This window comes from Thermobia domestica, chromosome 15 (genome assembly GCF_964235325.1).
Source record: "Thermobia domestica chromosome 15, izTheDome1.hap1.1, whole genome shotgun sequence".
In the NCBI taxonomy this organism is placed as follows: domain Eukaryota; kingdom Metazoa; phylum Arthropoda; class Insecta; order Zygentoma; family Lepismatidae; genus Thermobia; species Thermobia domestica.
Window position 1 is genome coordinate 167921441 of NC_137468.1, and position 23055 is coordinate 167944495.

At 34.9% G+C, this 23055-nt stretch overlaps 1 protein-coding gene across 2 annotated transcripts in view; it reads right to left on the reverse strand.

Moving 5' to 3' along the window:
- The window catches only part of LOC145671344 (uncharacterized), a 128847-nt gene extending 109752 nt beyond the window's left edge, over positions 1-19095 (reverse strand). For both annotated transcript variants that reach the window (XM_081740380.1, XM_081740379.1), the window contains exon 1: positions 18681-19095. In XM_081740380.1, coding sequence (XP_081596506.1) covers positions 18681-18909 — 229 coding nt within the window. In that variant the 5' untranslated portion in view covers positions 18910-19095. The remainder of the gene's footprint in view (positions 1-18680) is intronic.
- Positions 19096-23055: the final 3960 nt, after the last annotated feature.

A 23055-nucleotide genomic window follows, 5' to 3' on the forward strand; every position in this document is an offset into this window, starting at 1 on the left:
GCAAATGTCACGCGTGAAGTTCTTGAATCTTTTCAGTGGGAGTTGTTTCCTCATCCGCCGTACAGTCCCGACCTGGCACCGAGCGACTTCCACCTATTCCCAGCAATGAAGAAGTGGCTGGCTATGCAGCGTTTTGATGACGACGAACAGCTGCAAGAAGAGGTAACGAAGTGGTTGAAGTCGCAGGCGGCCGAATTTTTCGACGAAGGAATTTCCAAGCTCGTACATCGCTACGATAAATGCCTTAATTTGAATGGTGACTATGTCGAAAAGTAGTATTTGTGTGTGGCTTTCATCTGTATATAATAAAATTTGTTTCCTATACTTTGTTGATTTTTTATTCCAAAACGTAATCTACTTTCTGGATAGCCCTCGTAATAAGGGTATTACTCTGGTCAGTTGTTATTTATATAATTAGGAAGAGATGGAACAATTTGCTTTTGTCATTTAAAAAGATAGATATTTCATACAAGAGAAAAAAATCTTCAATATTTTGGATCTTTATGCCTACAGTTCGGAAAGACTTCTTTCCGACCCACTGCTCCACTGTTTAGCGTCCCAAGATTTTGCAAAGAGACTACAAAAGACTGTTGATAATGAAATCAAACTTACGAGTCTCATTAGTTAGACTTGAGTGTAGCATCCTTTTCAATAGCGAGGCTACAGCTTAACGTGGGATTTGAACCACATGAGTCCCTGCCGAGTATCGCAACAGAACAGTTCCGAGAAAACTCACTGTTTGTAAACCACAAAGCCCACTTGACACCAGCTGATTCATTGGTTCTTTAAGATCATCCGAACATTACTGCTCATGTAGGCTATCCATTCTGGAAGCGAGAGAGTTGTGGGGGAACGGGCTATACTTTAAAGCTTGATCTTGTATGTCTCAACCCGCAAGCTGCACCGAATTCACACCTCGGCCAAGGTTCTGAGAACGAAATAGTAGGTTCTGTCCTTTATAATGTAGATGTTGCATACGGACGCAAAACATGACTAAACACGATGTATCGGAAATATATATTTATTGCCTTAGGCGATTTACCTTTTCCTTCTTAAGAGTGGACTGAAGCTTTGTGAGGATGCCGTGAAAAATAGGCTAAATTTAACATAGGATTTTTTCAATTTTGCACGATATCACGACCTACACTGCTCATTTGGAGAAAATCGTAAAGTAGGTTTATACATTTTACCATATACAAATAAAGTATGTGTATGTAATTTGCACAAAATTATTAATATTTTTTAATTTCCCACAAGGAAATTTAGATTTACCACTAAACTCGTCTTTTTTTCTTTTTCTTTTAAAGAGAAAGTAATGAGAATTAGCAATTGAGGTGCATACCTTCATAACCTTTGATTTGTCTTCAATTAACTTATAATTTTCTTATTTCTTATTAATTATTATATACAGAGAAAATGCTAATTAAATTAAAGAGTGCACATTCTCGTACTAATTAATGTTTAAAAAGTTCAGCATTTTCCCGTTAGATGACTGTTCAAAAAAATGCAGCCGGAGAAAGCAGGCTTGCGTTCGTCTTCCGTGACCGGGTAACCTCAGGGCTTCATCTACCCCCGGTTCTTCAGCCCCGCCCTCGCTATCAGCAAAGAACAAGTTTTTGTCATTCATATCGTTCAGTCTGTTTCGGAATTTGCTCGGTGTAAAGGTTGCGGTTGGAGAGCTTAGTGAAGAGAGCTGGTCTTGTCAGGGTTTGAAAAAACCCGGGTTTTTTTGAAAAAGCCCAACCCACCTGGGCCCATGTGGGTTTTTTCGGGTATTTTCGGGTTTAATCGGGTTTTTTCGGGTTTAATTGGGTTTTTTCGAAATATTTCAATGTCTTTGGGGTAAAAGTGTTAAAATGTGATTTATATTTCAAGATTATCATTGTCACAACTTGCAACAATTTTCTATTCACTGCTGTTTTGAAAAAATGGCCGCCATTTTGAAATTTTACGTTAGATCGCCGCCAAAATATATACAGCTAATTTAGTGTGTCTCGTGCTTATATTCTTAAAATTTCAACTTAAAAGACCGAAAATTGCACTTTGTAGCGTGGATACCCGCTATTTTTTTTAAGCCACCATTTTGAAATTGTACTTTGGTATGCCGCCAAAATCTATACTGGAAATATAGTGTGTCTCGTGTTTGTACCCTGAAAATTTAAACTTAAAACATCGAAGGTGGTACCCTGTAGTATGTGTGGTACAGGCAGACGACGAACAAATGTAGATCGAATCATCCCAGAAGCCTCAGTGACGTTTGCCAAATACGAACACCAAATATATTAATTTAACAGCGTAAAATAAATGGTTTTATTTGAAGGTCACTTTCGATATTTTGTGCGTTCAATTAGGTGAAATTCCCGAGCATTTGTTGCAAGACGTTTCTTTCCAGAAAGTTAATTTAAAACAATTAACAGATATAATTCATATTCTATAAAGTAAATGTTTCAAAATGTCTTAAATGAAATTAAATATCTTCCAGCGTAAAATAAATAGTTTTATTGTTGAAGTATTTAGTTCCGATGCTTTGTGCGGTTCAGTTGCGGGGATTTCCCGAGCATTTCTTTCGCGACCTTTTTTTCCCCTCGAAAATGCAGCTTTCTTTACTGTACATCGAAACTTCCACTAGTAAGGAAGTTTGAATTCAGCACTTGAAGTAGTAAGTGTTACGTAGTTTTCGGAACTCTGAGCATTAAGCTTCTTAAGTTTGACAATAATTTTTACGCTATTGTTGGTGTTGATTCTAAAGAATGCTTATTTGAAGAGTACCAACAAATAACTGAACTAAACTGTTATTGTTGGAAAACTAAATTTTACTAAAGAATACTTGTGCTACCATCAAAGGTAAGAAATAATATTAATAGTTTTACTAATGCACTACATATTTATTGGTAGTATCGGCACATATGGCTTTAAACTCGTCAAACGTAGGGGAGACCGGAGAAAGTTGTCACAGTAGCAATTCTGAAAAAAGCGAAAACATTAGATGCTGCTTTCTTGTTTACTTACTAGATGTCACAACTAACTGTACTCGTTTGGAGATGCGCGGGAACAACGGTGCTGCGTCAGTTGAACTTCGTCTGTTTTCAGTGCCATTTGTCTGTAGCAGCAAATATCTTTCTGTGGTTATGTAGGTTACAAATAGAGCTTCATAATGTGCTACTTTGAATGCGCCTAATCTTGTCGTTTGGTATAGATATTTTGTAAAAAGAGTAACGGCGACGCGTGGGACAAGTTGTCACAAATAAGACGGGGCATGTCACTGTGACGGGACATGTTGTCGGGGCCTAGAGCCCCGGCATAAGACGAGGCATGTTGTCAGAAATAACCCCATATCAATACGTAGGCCTAAAGCTGCTAAAGAATTTCATGTCCACTACAGAACATTGGCAAGATTTTGTGCACGTGTTACAGATGGCGAACTACAGTTCGGCCAATGCTCATTTACATTAGGTTACTCTTCATAATACTAGGAAGAATTACTAGTATCATACCAAAACAAGCTTCGCACATATAATTTGGACTTACTACAAAAGAGGTTCGCGATTTGGCTTACAACTATGCAAAAGCGCTAGGATTGAAATGCCCAGAGTCGTGGAATGGAAAGGTCATTGCTGGCCCAGACTGGTATCCGGTATTTCTGAAAAGACATGGTGCTCTTGCTATAAGAACTCCCCAAGCAAATAGTTTTGCACCTATAAACAATGTCAACGAAGGTCCAGAGAAGATTACGATTCTTTCTCAGAAGACGACGATACACTGTGTTTAGTTTATGGCGATCCATACAGTGCGAGTACATGTAGCGAGAAGTAAATTCAGTGCATTCGATGTAAGGAATCGGCCTACGAAAACTGAGGGAAGCAGAACTTATTTTACGTGTGTATTAACTGTGGCTCTGACGATGACCTCCAGGTGTTGAAGCAAAAGGATAAACATTTTCAAACTAGTTTGCGGTGCGTACTAATAAAACGCAACTAAACTTCGTAATAATATTTACTCCTCTCCTAGCTATACAGTTGTCCTATCAGAGGAATTCTTTGCAATTCATAAACTACAATCAGAAGCAACTTAAATGCAATTGGCTAATTTTGTGTCCGCCTATTGGAGACGTAGGATATGATTTGATAATTTCGTCATTTTGTTATGACCTTTCAGTTTGTAGTTTTGATTCCTTAGCTATGAGTTAGTTCTGTTTTCATGGCAGTTTTGGTTTTCCTACAAAGCTTGATGTAACAATAAATCTTTTAGGTTGAGAAAATATAAGCTACAGGTTCCCCTACTTTCTTTCCTATTTAACTAATATAGTTTCCCCTTTCATTTAATTATGTTTTGATTCTCTTTCAGACGCTAAGTATTTAATGCTGGTAACATTTATAGTCTTTTTGCATTAGTAATAGTTGCATTAATAATATCTACCAATTTCTGGAAAGTGCCACAAGCATAACATGTGACAATTTGCCCCATATATTGTGACAACTTACACCGCATATGGGGTACATTGTCACAACTGTATTGATCATAAAACATAGTACATAAGTCCAGTTCAGAGCGAGTTACATTGGACAGAGAATTATATATGCTATGCACAAGATAACAAAGTATGTGTATACTAAAAATTATACTTCTCGGCCTTACACGAGCATCACAAGAAAATGAAACGTGAAAATTGTGACAATGTTCCCCGGTCTCCCCTATGAGGGATAACGTCCCTCGGCATAGCCGAGTCGGCGAGCACACTATTTACGGAAAGTATTTTCTAAAATATAAAATTGCATTTTTTTTTCAAATAGGCTATAAGCATAATCAATACCTTAATTTGTTATATAATTATCTCAAGCTAAGGTAAGTTTTTTTCATTTATTCAGTGCATTCAGAACTTTATAAAGGGCTTATGTAGAATGTTGTTGTATACCTTAACGTGAAAGCATTTAATTCGCCCGAGGAATGTCCAAAATTTGATAAAAATCACTTTCAATGTGATCAACTTAGTTGTAGCAATAATATATTAACAAAAAGCTCAAAAACCCAGGTGGGTTTTAAGGTGGGTTTTTTCAGGTGGGTCCAACCCGAAAAAACCCGGTGGGTTTTTTCGGGCTGGGCCCACTTGGGCAAACCCTGGGTCTTGTTTTGTTTCTGGATAGAATGCCATCGAAAACAGACAACCCAGACATAGGAAACACAAATTGTCGAATAATTTGAGATTGTCAACAGAAAGAAAGGAAAGACTACCGACATATCAGGAACGGAAAAAGAGAAGACTATATTACTATTATTATTATTATTATTATTATTATCCTGTTGGAGAAAGTAAACATTGTTGTGAAGTAAATATTCCGCAAGAGTTACGGACAATCCCCCCTAAGGTGTTTCAGGTAGGACAACCCCCCCTTACAGAAAATTATTCTTATTACGTAATCTTTTGCTTATTTTCTTTAAAACATAGTGTACGTGGACTTGACGGGATTATTCAATTACTTCTTCCCACCATTCAGTTCAATATCAAAGTCTCCCTTAGTTTCGCAGCACGATCATGGAAGTTAATCTTTTAGCAGATTTCATAATGGTAAAAACTGCGCTTAAGCCGAGCGACTTCACGTGAAAAAGTACTCGGCAAGTCTTTACTTTGACTGAGACAGTGACTGAAACCGATTCATCTGACCCGGGTCCCGGAGCAGTTTAGGAATCATTTTCTCGGAATAGGAAACGTGTTACTCTCCCCCAGAACTCACTCCTAGACTACTCAGGAGAATAGAAATATCTTTGGGAACTGCTTCCCAAACTACTCTGAAAACCGGTTCAGATAAATAGACTTTCAAACAACCGTAATTCACAAGTCCTCCAAAATGTGGATCAAAACAGCCACAAATAAAACTAACATATTTTAAACCGGGTGGAAAAAATCATGATTCTTTTTTAAAAAATCATTTTTGTTGATTTTTTTTATTTAAATCTATTATTTTGATTTAAATCAAATCTTTCTCCTCGTATAATACAAGTCGCGAACTAAAAAAAAAAAAAAAAAAAAAAAAAAAAAAAAAAAAAAAAAAGCATTAGGAATTAGTATTAAATGCTAATTATGCCATTTAAGTGAAAGTATTGGGGTTGAATTTTGAATTAATTCCGAATCGTTAACCTATATCAATCCCAAACAATGTTTCTTAACCCTTTTAAATTATGGCTCCTTTTGAAGGTAAATTATAGACTTCCAGTCAAGCAGCTACAGCATCATCCCTATTTTTCCTAGAATCATGGTACATACATCTCTCTCTTTAGAATAGAACAGCTTTTGAAACGGCAACATTAACATTTCCCTATCATGTCCCTGAAGCAGAAAATTTTGAGAGTAATCGGCATTTTTAAATTTTGATCCCCTCTGGATTCCCCTGTGTTAACGCACAGATCTCAAAATCAACTGGAAATACTAAGGGGTGTATTAAATGTGTGTACAAAATTTCAAGCTTCTATGTTGAGTAGTAAGGGTGAAGCTATTTAACAATGAGCTAAGAACATTCCCACAATGCTCCAGATGTAATATAAAAATTTCCTCAGACATCCTTATTTATCCTAGGATCAAGATTTGTACATTATTCTCTTCAGAATAAAACAAATTTTCAAACTGTACGCTTCAAATACCTCCATCATGCATCTGAGGCGAGTAAATCACGAAAAAAGGAATTTTTTGTTAAAAATATTTTTTAAAAATTTTTTATCTCTGTGGACCCCTCCCCCTGTTTTAAGGCAGAGATCTGAAACAAATCTGAAAAATACTGAGGGGTGCACTGAGTAAATGTGCAAAATTTCAATCTTGTAGGTGCAAAAGTAAGCCCGCGAAAAATTATATTCCCCAAATCAGGGCGGATTGGTTTAAATCTTAAAGTGAAAATAAGTCAAGTCCCGTTTCTGTTCTGTTATTTCGATTATGAAAGATGATCATCATAATGCAATGAAACTCAAATGTACAGTATGGACAGCATAGTATGAAAATAAGCGTCATGCAGAGGATAATTAGGGAAGATCCCGTTTTGAACGGGTAACAAAGCAATGCTGTTTTCTTCTCTTCGTAACATACGGCGTTAACTATTCCAACGGGGAAATCACATCGACATTTAAGATGAAGATTCTTTTGTGTGCGCATCTATATATTTGTTCCTAAACAATAGGGCGTATTTAGAAGTGTCCTATCCGCTCTCCGAATTTATTTTAGATTTTATAACTTTAGGCGACATTTACGTATTTCGTGCCGCAAGCTAGTTACAATTTCCTTTTAAATATGCCCCTGCCAAATATAAGTAACTTTTGTGCCACTTTGATAAGAGTTGCTGTACTTTTTCCTTAACGCTTAACCTTTTAAATTATATCACCTATTTTTAGGCGATAGGATAAAATCTTCATTATTCGATTAAAAAAGTACCAATAAAGTTTTTTACTTCGTTTTTTTCAGAACTGAAGGCATTGTAGAGCACGTTACATATGCTTTCACGCCTCTCTGCGTCAAGACATAGGATGTGATGACGTCATGAATTTAAAAAACTTTTTATTTTTGTGCCTATTTTTATTATCTTTTGGCGGGCCTACACTTTGCATTCAGAAGACTGAAATTCTGCACACTCGTTCAGTGCATCCTTAGTATTTTTCAGGTGATTTCAGATCTCTGCGTGAAAACAGTGGGTCCAGCGGGGCAAAAATGAAGAAAAAAATTAATATTTTTAACAAAAACTAGCTTTCTTCGCGATTTTCCGCCCTAAGATGGAGACATATGAATGGTACCATCTGAAAGGCGTTCTATTCTGAAGGGAATGATGTACGAACCATGACCTTAGGATAAATAGGGATGCCTCAGGGAACTGTCACCCGAGATCCTGTTTTATACGGGAATCTGGAGTATTTGGGGATATTATTTTTCGCGGGCTTACTTTTGCATCTAGAAGTTTGAAATTTTGGACACTTATTCACTGCACCCCTTAGTATTTTTCAGATTTGTTTCAGATCTTTGCCTTTAAACAGAGGCGGTACAGAGGGGTAAAAATTTAAAAAGGGGGTATTTCTTAACAGAAAATCCCTTTTTTCGTGATTTTCTAGCACCAGATAACCTACACGATGGAGACATTTGAATGGTACCGTTTGAAACTGTTTTATTCTGAAGAGAATAATGTACAAATCATGATTCTAGGATAAATAGGGATGTCTGAGGAAATTTTTATATTACATCTGGGTCATCTGGGGTATTGTGGGGATGTTCTTAGCTCATTGTTAAATATTTTTCCCGCCCTTACTATTCAAGATAGAAGCTTGAAATTTTGTACACACATTTAGTACACCTTTAGTATTTCCCAGTTGCTTTTGAGATTGTGCGTTAACACAAGGGAGTCCAGAGGGGATCAAAAGTAAAAACAGAAAAAATCCCAACTTCTCTCAAAATTTTCCGCTTCAGGGACATGTTAATGTTGCCGTTTTAAAGGCTGTTCTATTCTGAAGGGAATGTATGAACCATGATCCTAGGATGAATATGGATGATGCTTGACTGAAAGTCTATAATTTACCAAAAAAAGCCATAATTTAAAACTGTTAAGAAACATTGTTTGGGATTGATATAGGTTAACGATTGGGGATTAATTCAAAATTCAACCCCAATACTTTCACTTAAATGGCATAATTGGCATTTAATACTAATTCCTTATGCTTATTCTTCAGTTCGCGATTTGTATTATACGAGGAGAAAGATTTGATTTAAATAAAAAAAAAATACATTTAAATCAAAAATGATTTTAAAAAAATCATGATTTTTTCCACCCTGCCCCAAATACCCCAGATTCCCGTATAAAACAGAATCTCAGGTAAAAGCTTCCTGAGACCCCTATTTATCCTAGGAGCATAATACGTACATAATTTTCTTCAGAATAAAATAGTCTTTCAAATGGTACCATTCATATGTCTCCATCTGAGACGGAAAAAGCTATTTTTTGTTAAAAATATCCTTATCTTTAAAACATTTATGCCCCTCTGGATCCCGCTGCTTCCACGCAGAGATCTAAAAACATCTGAAAATTATTAAGGGGTGCACTGAACGAGTGTGCAAAATTTCAATCCTCTGAATGTAACCCGCCAAAAATTATCTTTTTAAATATATGACGTCATCACACACTATGCCTGAATGCAGAAAGGCGTGAAAGCATATGTAACGTGTTCTAAAATGCCTCCATTCTTGAAGAAAACGAAGTAAAAAACCTTATTGGTACTTTTTTAATCGAATAATGAAGATTCCACCCTTTCACCTAAAAATAGGTTATATAATTTAAAAGGTTAAGCATTACGGAAAAAGCACAGAAACGTTTATCAAAATAACTTTCTATCACAAAAGTTACTGATATTTGGCAGGGGCCTATTTTTAAAAACTCAGAACTACCATGCGGCATGAAATACATAAATTTAGCCTAGTTATAAAAAAGAAGAGGGGGTAGGACCCTTCTAAATACGTCCTATTATCTGGGAACAAGCAGGCACGCACAAAAAAGAATTTTCGTCTTAAATGTCGATGGTGATTTCCCCGTTGGAAAAGTTAACGATTTTAAAATCCAAACCCAATGTTACGAAAAGAAGAAAGTAGGATTGCTCCTTTACCTGTTCAAAACGTGATTTTCCCTAATCATCCTCCGCATGACACTGTTTTTCATAATATACTGTACATTTGAGTCTCATTTTATTGTGATTATTAACTTCCATAATCGAAATAACAGAACAGAAACCGGATTTTACTTATTTTCACTTTAAATTAATTCATTTTGGAATTCGATTTAAATCAACGATTTTTATTTAAAAAAAATAAAGTGACTAAAATCTTGATTTATATCGTGATTTAAATCAATCCACCCTGATTTTAAATGAAGTGAAAACCAGTTTTTAAACTAACCTAGTCCAAATTATCCATAATTTTCAACTACGATAGACCCACAGCAGCATTGGTGAAGAATGCCGCTATCAGCAGAAAGTGAGGAAAGTTAAACTACAAAATACACCCGTGACAAAAAGTTCGTAAGTATTCCTTGCTCTTGCTGCTTGCTATATCAATGATAATCATGTTCATTCTTATTTTAACTGTCAACTCCTGCAGGAGATTGTTGTCCTTTCTTTTGATCTACATTCTCAAGTCAGTGAACACTGACAAGTTTCCAGTGGATGTTATGAACAGAACACCTCCTAGAGTATGACGTAATTACTTAATACTCTGATCCCCTTCTGCTCAGAAACACAAAACACACTTTGTTGTGGGTTATGGTATACTAAAGGACTAAGTATTCCCAGGATTTTATATTTTTCAATCCAGGCCCATTGGAGCTATTGGCCAGTGAAATATGCTAAATGGGCATAATTGCCCAACTTCATGATTTTTTTTTTTTCCAGGCCTTTGGGAGCAGCTACAGGTTTGTAAATTTTTGTTTATTAAGGGGACAGGCTACTAAATATTTTTCAAAAGCTAAGAATTTTTCTTTTGCCCGTTTCTCACAAGTGAATAGAGATAATGAAATCTAACTTACCATAATATTAGACAATGTTATTCTACATCCGAAAATACCAATCGGAAGAATTTTCAGTGTTGCCATCCATAGAAGTTAGTGTGACCAGAATTTGAATTACTCTAAAATATGGGTTAAGGCAGCGATTAGAAAAATGAACTCAACGGTAATTGATGACTTATGTTGTCTTGGTTTCTTGTTAATTACTTTTTAAATAATATTTGTATTTATTTTGTAAGAACGTACATAAGTTATTACAAAATAAATACAAACGTTATTTAAAAAGAATTAACAAGCAACCAAGACAATATAATAAGTGATCAATTACCGTTGAGTTCATTTTTCTAGTCGCTGCCTTAACCTACATTTTAGAGTAATTCAAATTCTGGCCACACTAATTTCTATGGATGGCAACACTGAAAATTCTTTCGATTGGTATTTTCGGGTGTAGAATAACGCTTTCTATTGTTGTGGTAAGTTACATTTCATTATCTCTTTTCACTTCCGAAAAACGGACAAAAGAAAAATTGTTAGCTTTTGAAAAATATATAGTAGTCTGCCCCCTTAACTTATGTCCCCAGACTCAGGGTTGGCAAAAACCATGGTTTTTATTAAAAAAACCGGTTTTTTTGGTTTAAACCAGGTTTATTTGGTTTAAATATTTTGCTTTATATATTCATATCATATATGGACAGAAATAAGTTTGTTTCGCCTTAATGTTATTATGCAACAACCGGGTTATGCTGGATGGGGTCACATAAGCTTAAAGCGGAATAAAAACCGCTTCTCGAGTTACATCCGAGAGAAATTGTCCTCCATTTGAACTCGGAACCAGGACTAATTGGCCACAAATGCGATACGTCTGCCGACTCACTCACGAAGGAATCCTGATAAAAAAAAAAAAAAAAATACGTTGTACTGATCTTTACATGCTTCTTAATATACATGTATGGTGGCATTTCAGAAGGACAAAAAGATAAACAGTTGCACAAGTGAAACCATTATACAGAATTACATACGGACAATTTCAAAGTACTGCGGAGTACAGAAGAACTAATTTAGTTTAAGTTAGTTAACAACGACTTTTATTGGTCCAAATTAAAGAAATACAACGACTTAATTTGTATATAAGTAAGAAAAGTGAATAAAGATACGAATTATTTGAGTCCACTTTGGCTCAGACTCATTTATACATAAATAGATACCAAAGATACTTCTCATTTTACTCAATGCCTCTCGTGGGGTCTGTATGACCCCCACACACACACACAAAGTACGGCATTTCGATGTATTTTATCAATAGTAAACTTTGAAACGAAACAATATTTAGAATTTTTCTTTGATTGCAATTACATAACAATAACAAACATTTATAAACTTTTGCAAAAAAAGTTGCTTTTGTAGTATAATCTTTTTGAGTAATGCATGGGGAATTTAGGTCTGAATATAATACGAATAATATACGAGAGTGAAACGTGCTAACCCACAAATGTGTGTTCATCAAAATTTTACAAACACTTACATTCTTACGAACATTTTTCGTTTTTTGGTTTAAACCACTTGGTTTTTTCGAAAAAAAAAAAACAGCTGGTTTAAACCACCTTGGTTTAAACCAGCCAACCCTGCCCGGACTATAGTACGGGCGCTACGTCTCTGGCTCTGACAGTTCTGCACATGGACAAAACAATGTTGGCAATTTGTTCTTTGGCTTTGGTTCTGAAGAGCTAGCCATTGTCACCAAATAATAACACTTCTTAACAGCACACCGAAACACACACAGAAAAGAAAAAAGTTGCAATAACCAAACACAGTCTCAAAGCACTTTTCACTAAACTATAGAGATGCAAAAAAGCCGGCTTTTTTGGGAAAAAAACGAGAATTTTGGAAATTTTGGCTTTTTTCAACTTCATGATTTTTCTATCTAAATAGCTTTCTTATAGTATATTCTATACTTAGATATAAATTCCATGACCTGAATGTGATATTTCGCTCTGAAATTCACCATCAAGATGGATGGAGCACATGTTTTACGAATTAAAGCTAACATGAAGAATATAGTATTTGAGGGTAATTTTAGAGGCTATTTAACTTTATTTTAACTTTTGAGTTATCGACATCTTTTTTCTTCTCTAGTTTGTCATCCGTGTTTCATTTCTAAGAGCTTTTAGTACTCTAGCTTCTAGCGCAAAAGTTAAACTTGCCCGTTTTTCTATTTATCCGTCAAAGTGTACGTTTTTCAATATATCCGTCAAACCGTACTTCCACATTTCTGTTATACTGTAGCTGTGAAGTGATTTAGCAATAATTTTCCGGACACAACCTTGAATACCAATTTATACAAATAATCAGTAGCGGATTTAGAAAAGTACTTTAGGAGGGTTTTTTTTTCTGATTGTTTCGTTTCCTAAAAAGTCCTAATTTTATTTGGGAAGTGCTTGAAGTTTATGAGTACAGACATAACTAATATTTCGTTTCGTTTATATGTTTAGCAATAATCTTCCGGATACAACTTTAAAAATCATTTTATACTGAGAGTCAGTGGCGGATTTAGAAAAGTATTTTGGGAAGGGTTTCTTACTAATGTTTAGTTTTTTTAAACATTCGTAATTTTTATTTGACGGGAGCTTAAAGTTTATGAGTAAAGGCATAAATAATAGATATTTCGTTTGTTGCAGACATTCCGTAACTTTGGGGAACGGGCTTCAGTCCGAAAGACCGCCCCCCTAACCTTCGCAAAACCGTCACTGCTGGTAATTAGTAATAATAACGATTTAAAAACAATAAAAAAGAAAGTCGCCCAACTCACAGTACATGCACTATTTCTACAATCACAGATGGAATGAAGAAAAGCTTTGTCAGAATGGTCGAATGCTGGTTGAATCCCGGACTTCCCGATAGAAGCGCAAAAGCTAATCACTCAGTCATGTTTGTTGTGCAGTTGTATTTAGCTTAACTTAAATATATTCCGTAGTCTTTTGGGGGAAGGGGGAGTTCCGTAATGATATGTTCAATCCCTCTTGTTAAAAATTCAGAAAACTTGAGGATTGGGTAAACTGTGATGGTGGTTCTATAAAACTTAACTGTAGAATTTCAAGAATATACAGAACCAAAAGCTCTAGATGTGGAGCCTTTAAGTGTATCATATAAATCTAAGTATTTCTCTTATGTTTTATTTTAATTTTATTTTGTTTCAAAAAGAGGGTATGGAATATTTTGAAGTAAAAATACTACATACTATTTTGCTAGTTATTTGTGTATTCTTTAAAAAGAAGTGTTTACTTTTAGGGTTGGCTGATTTACACCAACTTTTTTTTAATAACTGGTTTAAACCACAAAAATAAAAAGAATGAAAAATGCGAATCGTGTGAACTTCATGGTAACGTTTCCAGATATCAAACCACCTGCAATAGCTTTATTTCCCTTTCACCTTTTAATCAAGGTGTCCCATGTTCAATTCTCGGTCAAACCACAATCCTTCTTTCATGCGTAACCCAAGTAGCGGTTCGGATGTCAGTTTAAGCGAAAGTCTTCTTGATAACCTCGGTATTTCGTAAGGATGTTAAGCCTAAATATACGAAACAAACCAAATTGTATATTTCTACATGCCTAAATGCGTGTTGTTTTATAAAGAAGCCAATATTGCTTAAATATATTGATAGAAATTGGCAAAATTTATCGATTGCCTACGTAGCTTCCAACATTAGCTTGGATTGGACTTTCAATGATATCTACGTACCGGTACTAAATTTGTAATTTAATACCTCAGTTTTAGCGTACTGATTATGGTACGTTGACCTTTAAATTTTACATGCAAAGCAATAACAGGATTTTCCCGTTATTGTCTTACATTTCAAGTTATGACGGGATTTTCCCAATGGCTAGGGCGGGAGATTCTCAACTTAAGAAATTTACTGGCCGCACTTCTTTAAGCTTATGGGAGTTCTTCCGGCATAACCCCGCTGTTGCATAATAACATCAAGGCGAAACAAACTTAGGCTATTTCTGTGAATATGTAATATAAATATATAAAGCAAAAAATCTAAGTCAAAAAAGCCTGGTTTAAACATCCCCCAAAAAACGGGTTTTTGGCATATTCAAAAACAACCACGGTTCTTGCCAACTCTGCTTACTTTTGTATATAGGAGGTTAAAAAATTCTTATTATATACATTGGTTAATCCTATGGAATTCATAATGTAAATATGTTGAAGAAAAATTGTTTGAAATATTTTTTCGAAATTCATAGTTTATTTTCGATGTTTTATATTATTATCAGCATCAACCACTAATTAAATGATTTTTTGTGTTATAGAGAAGCGATTCAAAGTCTGTTTTATCAATTTAAAGCAGTATTTTGAAAAAAGCCCAAAATTTCCGAAGCAAAAAAGCAAAGCAGAAAAAACAGAGTTTTTTTCCAAAAAAGCCGGTTTTTTTCCGAGCCCTTGCATCTCTACTAAACTATGCACAAACAAAAGGAAGAATACGGAGCGGCAACAACGCCTGGTTTGCATGCCAACGCGGCGACAGCTCGGTCACTCATTGGGCCTTATGGGGGTGTATCAATGTAGTATCAACCTTCGCCCTCTTTTTCGCATATCTGTCACTGCCAGAGATACAGCGGCCGTACTATACATGCACCCACAAATTCAGATCCCTACGTCAGTTGTTTCCTCTTCCCAAACATGTTCTCCATGTCCAAAAATGTTGCTACTGCAGGCCCTGATTTCACCCCCTTCAAGTGGTTTGAGGCAAAAATGCTAAGAGATCAAAGTTTTAGCTCTGCACGTGTTGAAGACGTCCAGCAATTTTCAATTTGGTAGGACAAATGCATGCTGAGATATTCAAAATAACGTAAACGACTAAAATCGAAAAAAACTCAAAATGGTGCCAGCCCCTGTGTCGCAATGGGATGTAAAAAAATAATTGTGGTTTTCATGTATTCTGATATAGGATAAACATTCATGAAAAAATTAGATTTTTTGGAGATGGTCGTGCGGCACATGCCTGATCACTTAGAATTGATTCTCAAACAAGAAAAAACAAAGTCCATTTTTTTCCCGAAAATAGCTTCAGCCTTTGATCACAACCACCTAACTGGGAAGGTTCTAGAATATAGGTCACCCTATATAGATTTATTTCTGTACCAAAGTTTAATATTTAAATCATATAGTATTGCCGAACGAACGCTAGCGAGTAGAGGCGGGTTAGAGAACTGCAAGGCACGTTGTTTTATGTTTTTATTACAGATAAATGGGAAGGGGGACCTGTGTTCTAGAACCCTGCCCACCTAACTCAAACCACACAAGGCTGCAAAGTGATAATATTCGAATCTAATACACTTACTCAAAAAAGACAAGTTCAAATTATTTGTACCAAATTCATTAAACGGTTTTTAAATCTCATTTGTTAACTGTTCATTAGTCATGAAAGGAAACTTGGTAAAATGTTTAACAGACGGGGTCCAGAAGTACGTAGAAAATGCAAAATTTACGGAAGAAATGGAAGTACTTAGACCTAACATATCCTAACCAAACAGAAAACTAACGTAATATTAATAGAAATAAGCGAAATTCTCTCATTTTTTTCTTGAAATTTATGCCGGACCCCTACGCTAATCTAACAAAGTAACCTTCCTAACCTAATGTGAACAGAAACTACCGAAATCATAAAATTTCTTAGAAAAAATAGCTGGACCCCTTTTAATAAACATTATCCGGAAGCTTGAATCACGCGCTTGCACACACACACACAGTTACCAACTACAAACAGACAGAACACGTGACACCACAGTAGCAAACTACCATACGACTACGCAGACATCTAGTAGAAAAAATATGAACGGTAGATGTTTAGCAGAAGGGGTCCAGAAGTACGTAAAAAAACAAAAATTACGGGAGAAAAGGAAGATGCAAGTACTTAGACCTAACATAACGTAATCAAATCTAACCCAAACTAACCTAATAATAAATATAAGCGAAGCTCTTTCATTTTTTGGAAAATTATGCTACCATCAATCTATCCTATCAGCCAAAGATGTCGACCCAAAGGCATAAACAGTTCCAGGAAGTGAAACCTTTAAGAACCGATTGAAGTCACTGTCCGAGTCAAAGTAAAGACTTGCCAAGTACTCTATTAGATATTGATTTCAGGTTAAATTTCGTTAAGCCCCATCGCGATTACTTACATCATAGTAAACAGAATCTTAATGTGCTGCAGGTTTCGGCTATAATTCTGGTATAAATTTAGTTAACTCCCGCTAGCTTATAAAACATACGCAGGTTAGGTTAAGTTGAATTAAGTTTGATTTAGCGTCACTTTCAGCAGCGGGGCTGAGACGTGGACCTACAGCTTAGATAGGATCTCGGATCTCTTATGCTAACTGCTAAGTTACAAGGGAACTCTAGATTGAATTAGGGACTGTTTGGTCTATTTGCTTAAGTACTAGCAGGCCCCATAGCAGAACATGCCGCGATCTGCGGTGTGATCGCAGAAAATTTGCTGCATCTGTGCAGAAAAATTGCGAGGAAAAAAATAGCCAGCAGGACTTTCCGCCTTCTTCAAACTTCTTTGAGTTTGTGAGTATATTTTCATTTCAGTTTTGGATAGCTATAGATCAGTTTAATACAAGTTTTTTATTAAATCTATACAGGACTTGGAACCAGCTCAAGTAATGAAGGTTTTGGGGTATGTTTAGTACAAGGGGTCCAGAAGCACGTAAGAAACAAAATTTACAGGAGAAATGAGTGATGCAAGTACTTAGACGTAACATAACGTAACGAAATCTAACCATCCTAACAAACTAACGTAAGCTAACCTGAACTAACCTAAACTAACGTAATATTAGTAGAAATAAGTGAAATTCTATCATTTTTTGGAAAATTATGCGGGACTCCTACACTAATATAACAAACTAAACTAACGTAACGTACCCTACACTAACCTAACCTAACTTAAACTAACCAAACGTACCCTAAACTAACCGAATGTGAACAGAAATTACCAAAATTGTAACATATTTTAGAGAAAAGAGCTGGACCCCTTCTGCTAAACATAGGCCAAGGTTTTATTTATTTATTTATTTTTAAATTTCAAGTGAAGACTGTTTAAAGTTGCAGTAACAGATTTTCGACACAAATACTCTGTTGCAATAAAGATAATATTTTATTTGAATATGCCATTGTCTAAAGCCATATGTGAAAGCTGGGGTTCAGTGGTTACTAATGGATAAAAGGCCAACAGCAAAGGATGGACTTAATGATACTGGAACAACAGACTAGGTTACATACATCATCCTAAATGTACTCCCATCAGTATTATATAATATATATATAAACCCAAGAAAATTTCTTAAAACTGCTCTCATTACAAAATACGGTGTATCGTACCATAAATATTTTGTATCTGCTTCTTTTAGTAAAACTTTCAAAAAACCTACAGGTTGTAACTCGAACTAGGGATACCACTGAAACACTGTTTACCATGCTTCACATAACGCTGTAATAAAAACATGATAGTTTCATGTTGACATTTTATTTTGGAATTCCTGCAGAAAATTTTTGATTTACAAAAGCTCATCGCAGAAAAACAAAGAAAGTTCTGCTATCGAGCAAGCAAGTGGGCTTAATGAAATTAGACCAAAACTTGTTAAAAATACAGACCTCAGCTGATGGTTGCTCTCGAACAATTAGGCTATATATTTATAACGCATGTCAATCATTACAGTTAATTTTTTTTATGTGGCATGAAAGTGCTGGACACATTATCTGACCGTCGTACTTTAAATTCAATGTTCGATACTGTAATGCTAAGCACTACATTGCTTCTGATGTCTCACAAGCACCGCATTCCTTGTGACGATTTTCTAACAACCCTATTTAGTTTGAAATTAAAATATATCACTATTATAAAGGTACACAGAAAGTGTCGTATATATCTTTCAAAATTTGAAGAAAACTAGATAGCTTATTACATAAAATTTCTAGGTACTAGAAATCAGATAAGTGCAAAATACTGCTTTTGAAAGAAAATGCAGACCCACATTTAAATGTGAAAACTTATACGTAAAACCTATTTATAACTGTGAGAGAAAAAAAGGAGCAAAATATTTATATCGACACTGTATCAAACTGATACAAGCTACGTACTGTCTAACAAAGGGAAATTTTCTTACCATTTTGAACAACTTGGCAATTTTCCTTCTCTTCAACAGGAACATCACTACTACTGTAACATTCAATACTCCTTCGCTTATTGAATTCGGCATTTCTCTGCACGCATCTGTCTGTAGATCTTCGCAAGGACCTTAAAGTTCTATTATCTTCTATATTACTACTGAAATTCAACGGTTTCTTTTTGTATTGTAAATGACGGTCACTTTCTAACAGTTGCTTCAGATCCATGGTGCTTTACTTCTTTCCTTCAAGCCGAAATTTCTTTTAATGTTCGAGTTAATACCTAATACCATACACACAACACTTATTAACGAATTAAAACACACGCATTCTTCTGCCCGCACTTCCTAAATAATCCACAGGCACCATTCCATTTCAAATACGTCTCTCGCCTGCTCTTGTGATCTGATTGGCTGACACTCAAGCTTTTGTTTTCACTCTTCGCGAGCCAGAGATATTCAAAACAAACAAGTAGATTGAAGAAAACGAATAAACCTAAGTTGCTTTCGTCCATTTGACAGTAATAACTACGGTGTTGGTTCGAAATTAAGATGAATTTCCTAAATCCAAATTTCAACTGTGAAAACTTAAAGATAACGGACCATATGCAAAGTCGTCCTAAAACGTGATGACTGCTATACTAAAGAGTGTGACTAACATATGTTGCATACAGTAGTCAGGCCTTATAATGACGGTAATCATACGTCAGAACGACTCTTCGTAAGGCGGAATCATTCCGTAAAAAGTTTCGCAAACTTGGCGGGCTTTCGCAAACGCAAACCAAAAAAACAAAAAATCAATTATTACTGTTAGATATTGTATTTGTATTGTATTGTATTTATTTCGTCTTTTTTCATATATTTAGCACTATATTACAATGCATATGAAGTGGACACGTCATTTATATATGGATACAAATGTAAAAGAAACAATAATAATGAAAATTACACACACTAGGTTAATAATTAAGCCTTACTTCTTACATCTTATTACACTGTAAATTTTACATGACATCATTGTTTAAAATAAACTTAGAGTAAGCAATTATTACTTGCAGTGTATTTAGAAATCCTCAAACAAATATCTAATGCTAAAAACAAATAATGACACTGATTTACTGTACATCATGTAACATTTCTATTCACTTAGCAGTTCATGTATTCTTCTACCGAGTAAAAGCAATGTTATAATAAATACTTCTGGAGTTCTTTTTTTAAATTTAGCAACATAGTCCTGAGTTTTTATTTCTTTCGGAAGCTTATTGTAAAGCATGATACCCGCGTATTTATACCTATTTTCATATTATACTGTTCTGTGTCCTACAATAGAAAAGTTTTGCTTGTTTCTTGTATCATGATCATGTTGTTGTTCTACTCGCGTAAGTACACCTTATAGGTGTCTCTTTACAAATATCAATAGATTTAACATATACAAACAGGGTACTGGAAGTATACGGAGTTTTTTAAATATTGGTTTGCAGTAATCTTTTGGTTTAGCAGTTGCCATCATTCTTATTATTCGTTTCTGTATCGTAAAAATTGCTTTGGCCTTGTGTGTATTTCCCCAAAATATAATACCATATGTTAAATTCGATTGGAATAATCCAAAGTAAATTGTTTTTAAAGTAGACTCTCTTAAAACATTTTAAAGTACTTTAATTGCGAAGTACATTTGGTTTAATTCTTTTTACTAAGCTTAGTTATTTGCACATCCCAGGAGAGATTTTTATCTATCCAAATTCCTAAGAACTTAGTTGAGTTTACATATTCTAGTTCGTTATTTTGAATTACAATGTTCCTAGGCTGTGCATGTTTGCTGCTCATCTGATGAAAATTGATTGCTTGTGTCTTTTCAATATTTAATTTAAGCTTATTTTCTTTAATCCAGTGAGATAGTGTACAAAGGATTTCGTTTGCACTACCTTCACCAACCGCATTTGTTTTACCTTTTACTATAATATTAGCGTCATCTGCATAAAGGGATGCTTCTGCTGGAGCAATATTACTTGGTAGGTCGTTAATATATATCAAAAATAATAACGGGCCTAATATGGATCCTTGTGGTACTCCATATGTTATTTCTTGTTTCTCTGATATGTAGTATGTAGCTTGGTTTATATCCTTGTTATTGTATGTAATTTCCACTACTTGCTGCCGATTTTTTAGATACGATTGAAACCATTTGGATGCAATGCCTCTTATTCCGTAATCTTGTAGCTTTGAAAGATTTCTATGTGACACTTTCTTTCGAATGCTTTCGAAAGATCCAGGAAAACACCTATACGTTTCTCCTTACTATCTAAATTTTTATGTACACTTTCCACGAAGTTATATATTGCGGTTTCCGTTGATTTCCCTTGTAGCAAGCCATATTGCTCGTGTGTTATTAGATCACGTTTAAGTAAAAAGGATGCTAGCCGGACATTCATTGTGGTTTCTAAGATTTTTGAGAAAATTAAGAGAAGCGAAATAGGTCTATAATTTTCAAGCGCTGATTTGTCGCCATTTTAATATATTGGTTTTACTTTTGCAATTTTTAATATACTAGGGAATTCTCCACTTGAGAACGACATATACGCATGTCTGAAACGCAGATTTTGTGTTTCGACGAAGCGAAACGTTATGAAATGTGCGCTAAAAATACGGCATAAATTTCAGATGAACGAAAATTGATGAAACTCTTGCTCTTCACAGCAATATATATATATATATAATTAAGTATTCTGCCTTCCGACAAGTCCTGGTACTAAAGAGGATTTTTTTTTTTAATTTTAAATTTGGGCCTAGAAATATTACTTCCACGTTTCTACATCTTCAGTTTTCTCTTTTAACTCACAATAGTTTATTATATTTTTCAAATTGTTTATCAGCTCTGTTCTTATTATTCTCTCTCGTTTTCCTTGCATCTTTTGTTCTATGGCGATATGAAGAAGACAAATTCTTCGCTAGATGTGTCCAATCCAATTGGCCTTATTACGAAGGATGCTGGCTAGAAGTGTCATCTTCTCTCCTATCCGTTTTAAAATATCTTCGTTTGTTGCTTTCTCTGTCCATTCCTCCAACATCACATTTCGAAGTTCTCCAAATATTTCTTCTTTATCTTCCGTAATGTCCGAGTCTGTGAACCATACAGTCCAATGATCCGTATATAACACTTGACCAACTTGTTGCTAAGTCCAATATTGAGCCTGGTAGTGAAGAGTGATCTTTTCTTGTTGAATGCTCCTTTGAGTATGGTAATCCTTGATCTTATCTCTTTGGTAAAATAAGCGTTTCTCGTCAAAATATTTCCTAAATACTTGAAATATCAATCTAATCAGGTTTTCTTTGTTTTACTCTGACCCGTAAGGGCGTTTCCACGGGATATTCTCATGACTTTCGACTTTTCGTGACCTGTGGACAAACTCAGAACGATGAAAGACGAAAACAGAAACAATTTGAGAATAGGAAAAAGTGTCCAGAAGTGTATAGTTTCGGAGATAGAGGCCATTGAAAACTTGTCACAACGAGGCGAAGAATGGCCATTATGAGAGAATGTGGTGTTGGATTAAGGCACGGTCAAAGGCAATATGTATTACATATACCTGAGATTTCATCTTTGTATAAATGGATTGGAAGCAAGAGCGGAGAAATTATAATTTGTATACTTGAAATGTTTTGATATGAGAATTTTGTTGTAATAGCTTCGAAACTATTTGTTCGGAATGTTTTCCACAAAATTATTGAAACATAACGTTATATTCTGACAACACTGATGAGTCAATGTACATATTTTTGTATTAATACTTGTGATTATAATAGCCCTTTTGGGAACTACTTTAATCAGAAACCATATTTTTTTTCTCATATCGTTTCCAATCTATGCTTCAAAATTGTAGCAATCTGTTTCCTCATATAATTGTTAAAGTTTGCAACACTATTTCATACGAGACAAAAATTTTTATTAACATTATTTAGTCATCTTATATCTGTAATAACTTGGTGTAGTGTTATTTGAAGATAAAGGTCCTTATGCAGAGTCGTTTTGAAGTGTGATTAGTACCATACTAAAGAGTTCGAGTAACAAATTTCAAGCAGTAGTCAGGCTTTTAATATGACGCTAATCATACGTCAAAACGACTCTGCATAAGACAGTAAAGTACGTACCAAGATGACAGCACTGCATAAGTTTTAGCATTGATGGCAATGTTTTTGGATAGTCCTATGATATAATGTTATTAAAATTTCTTATTGATAGTTAAAATACACTTGTAGTTATTTGAATTTATCTCAAAATTTTACCATTGTGTGAATTCCTTTTGTTAAATCTTTATTGTGCTACAACTTCAATATTTGTGCATATTGGCACCTACAACTTTGAAATATGTTAGACCTT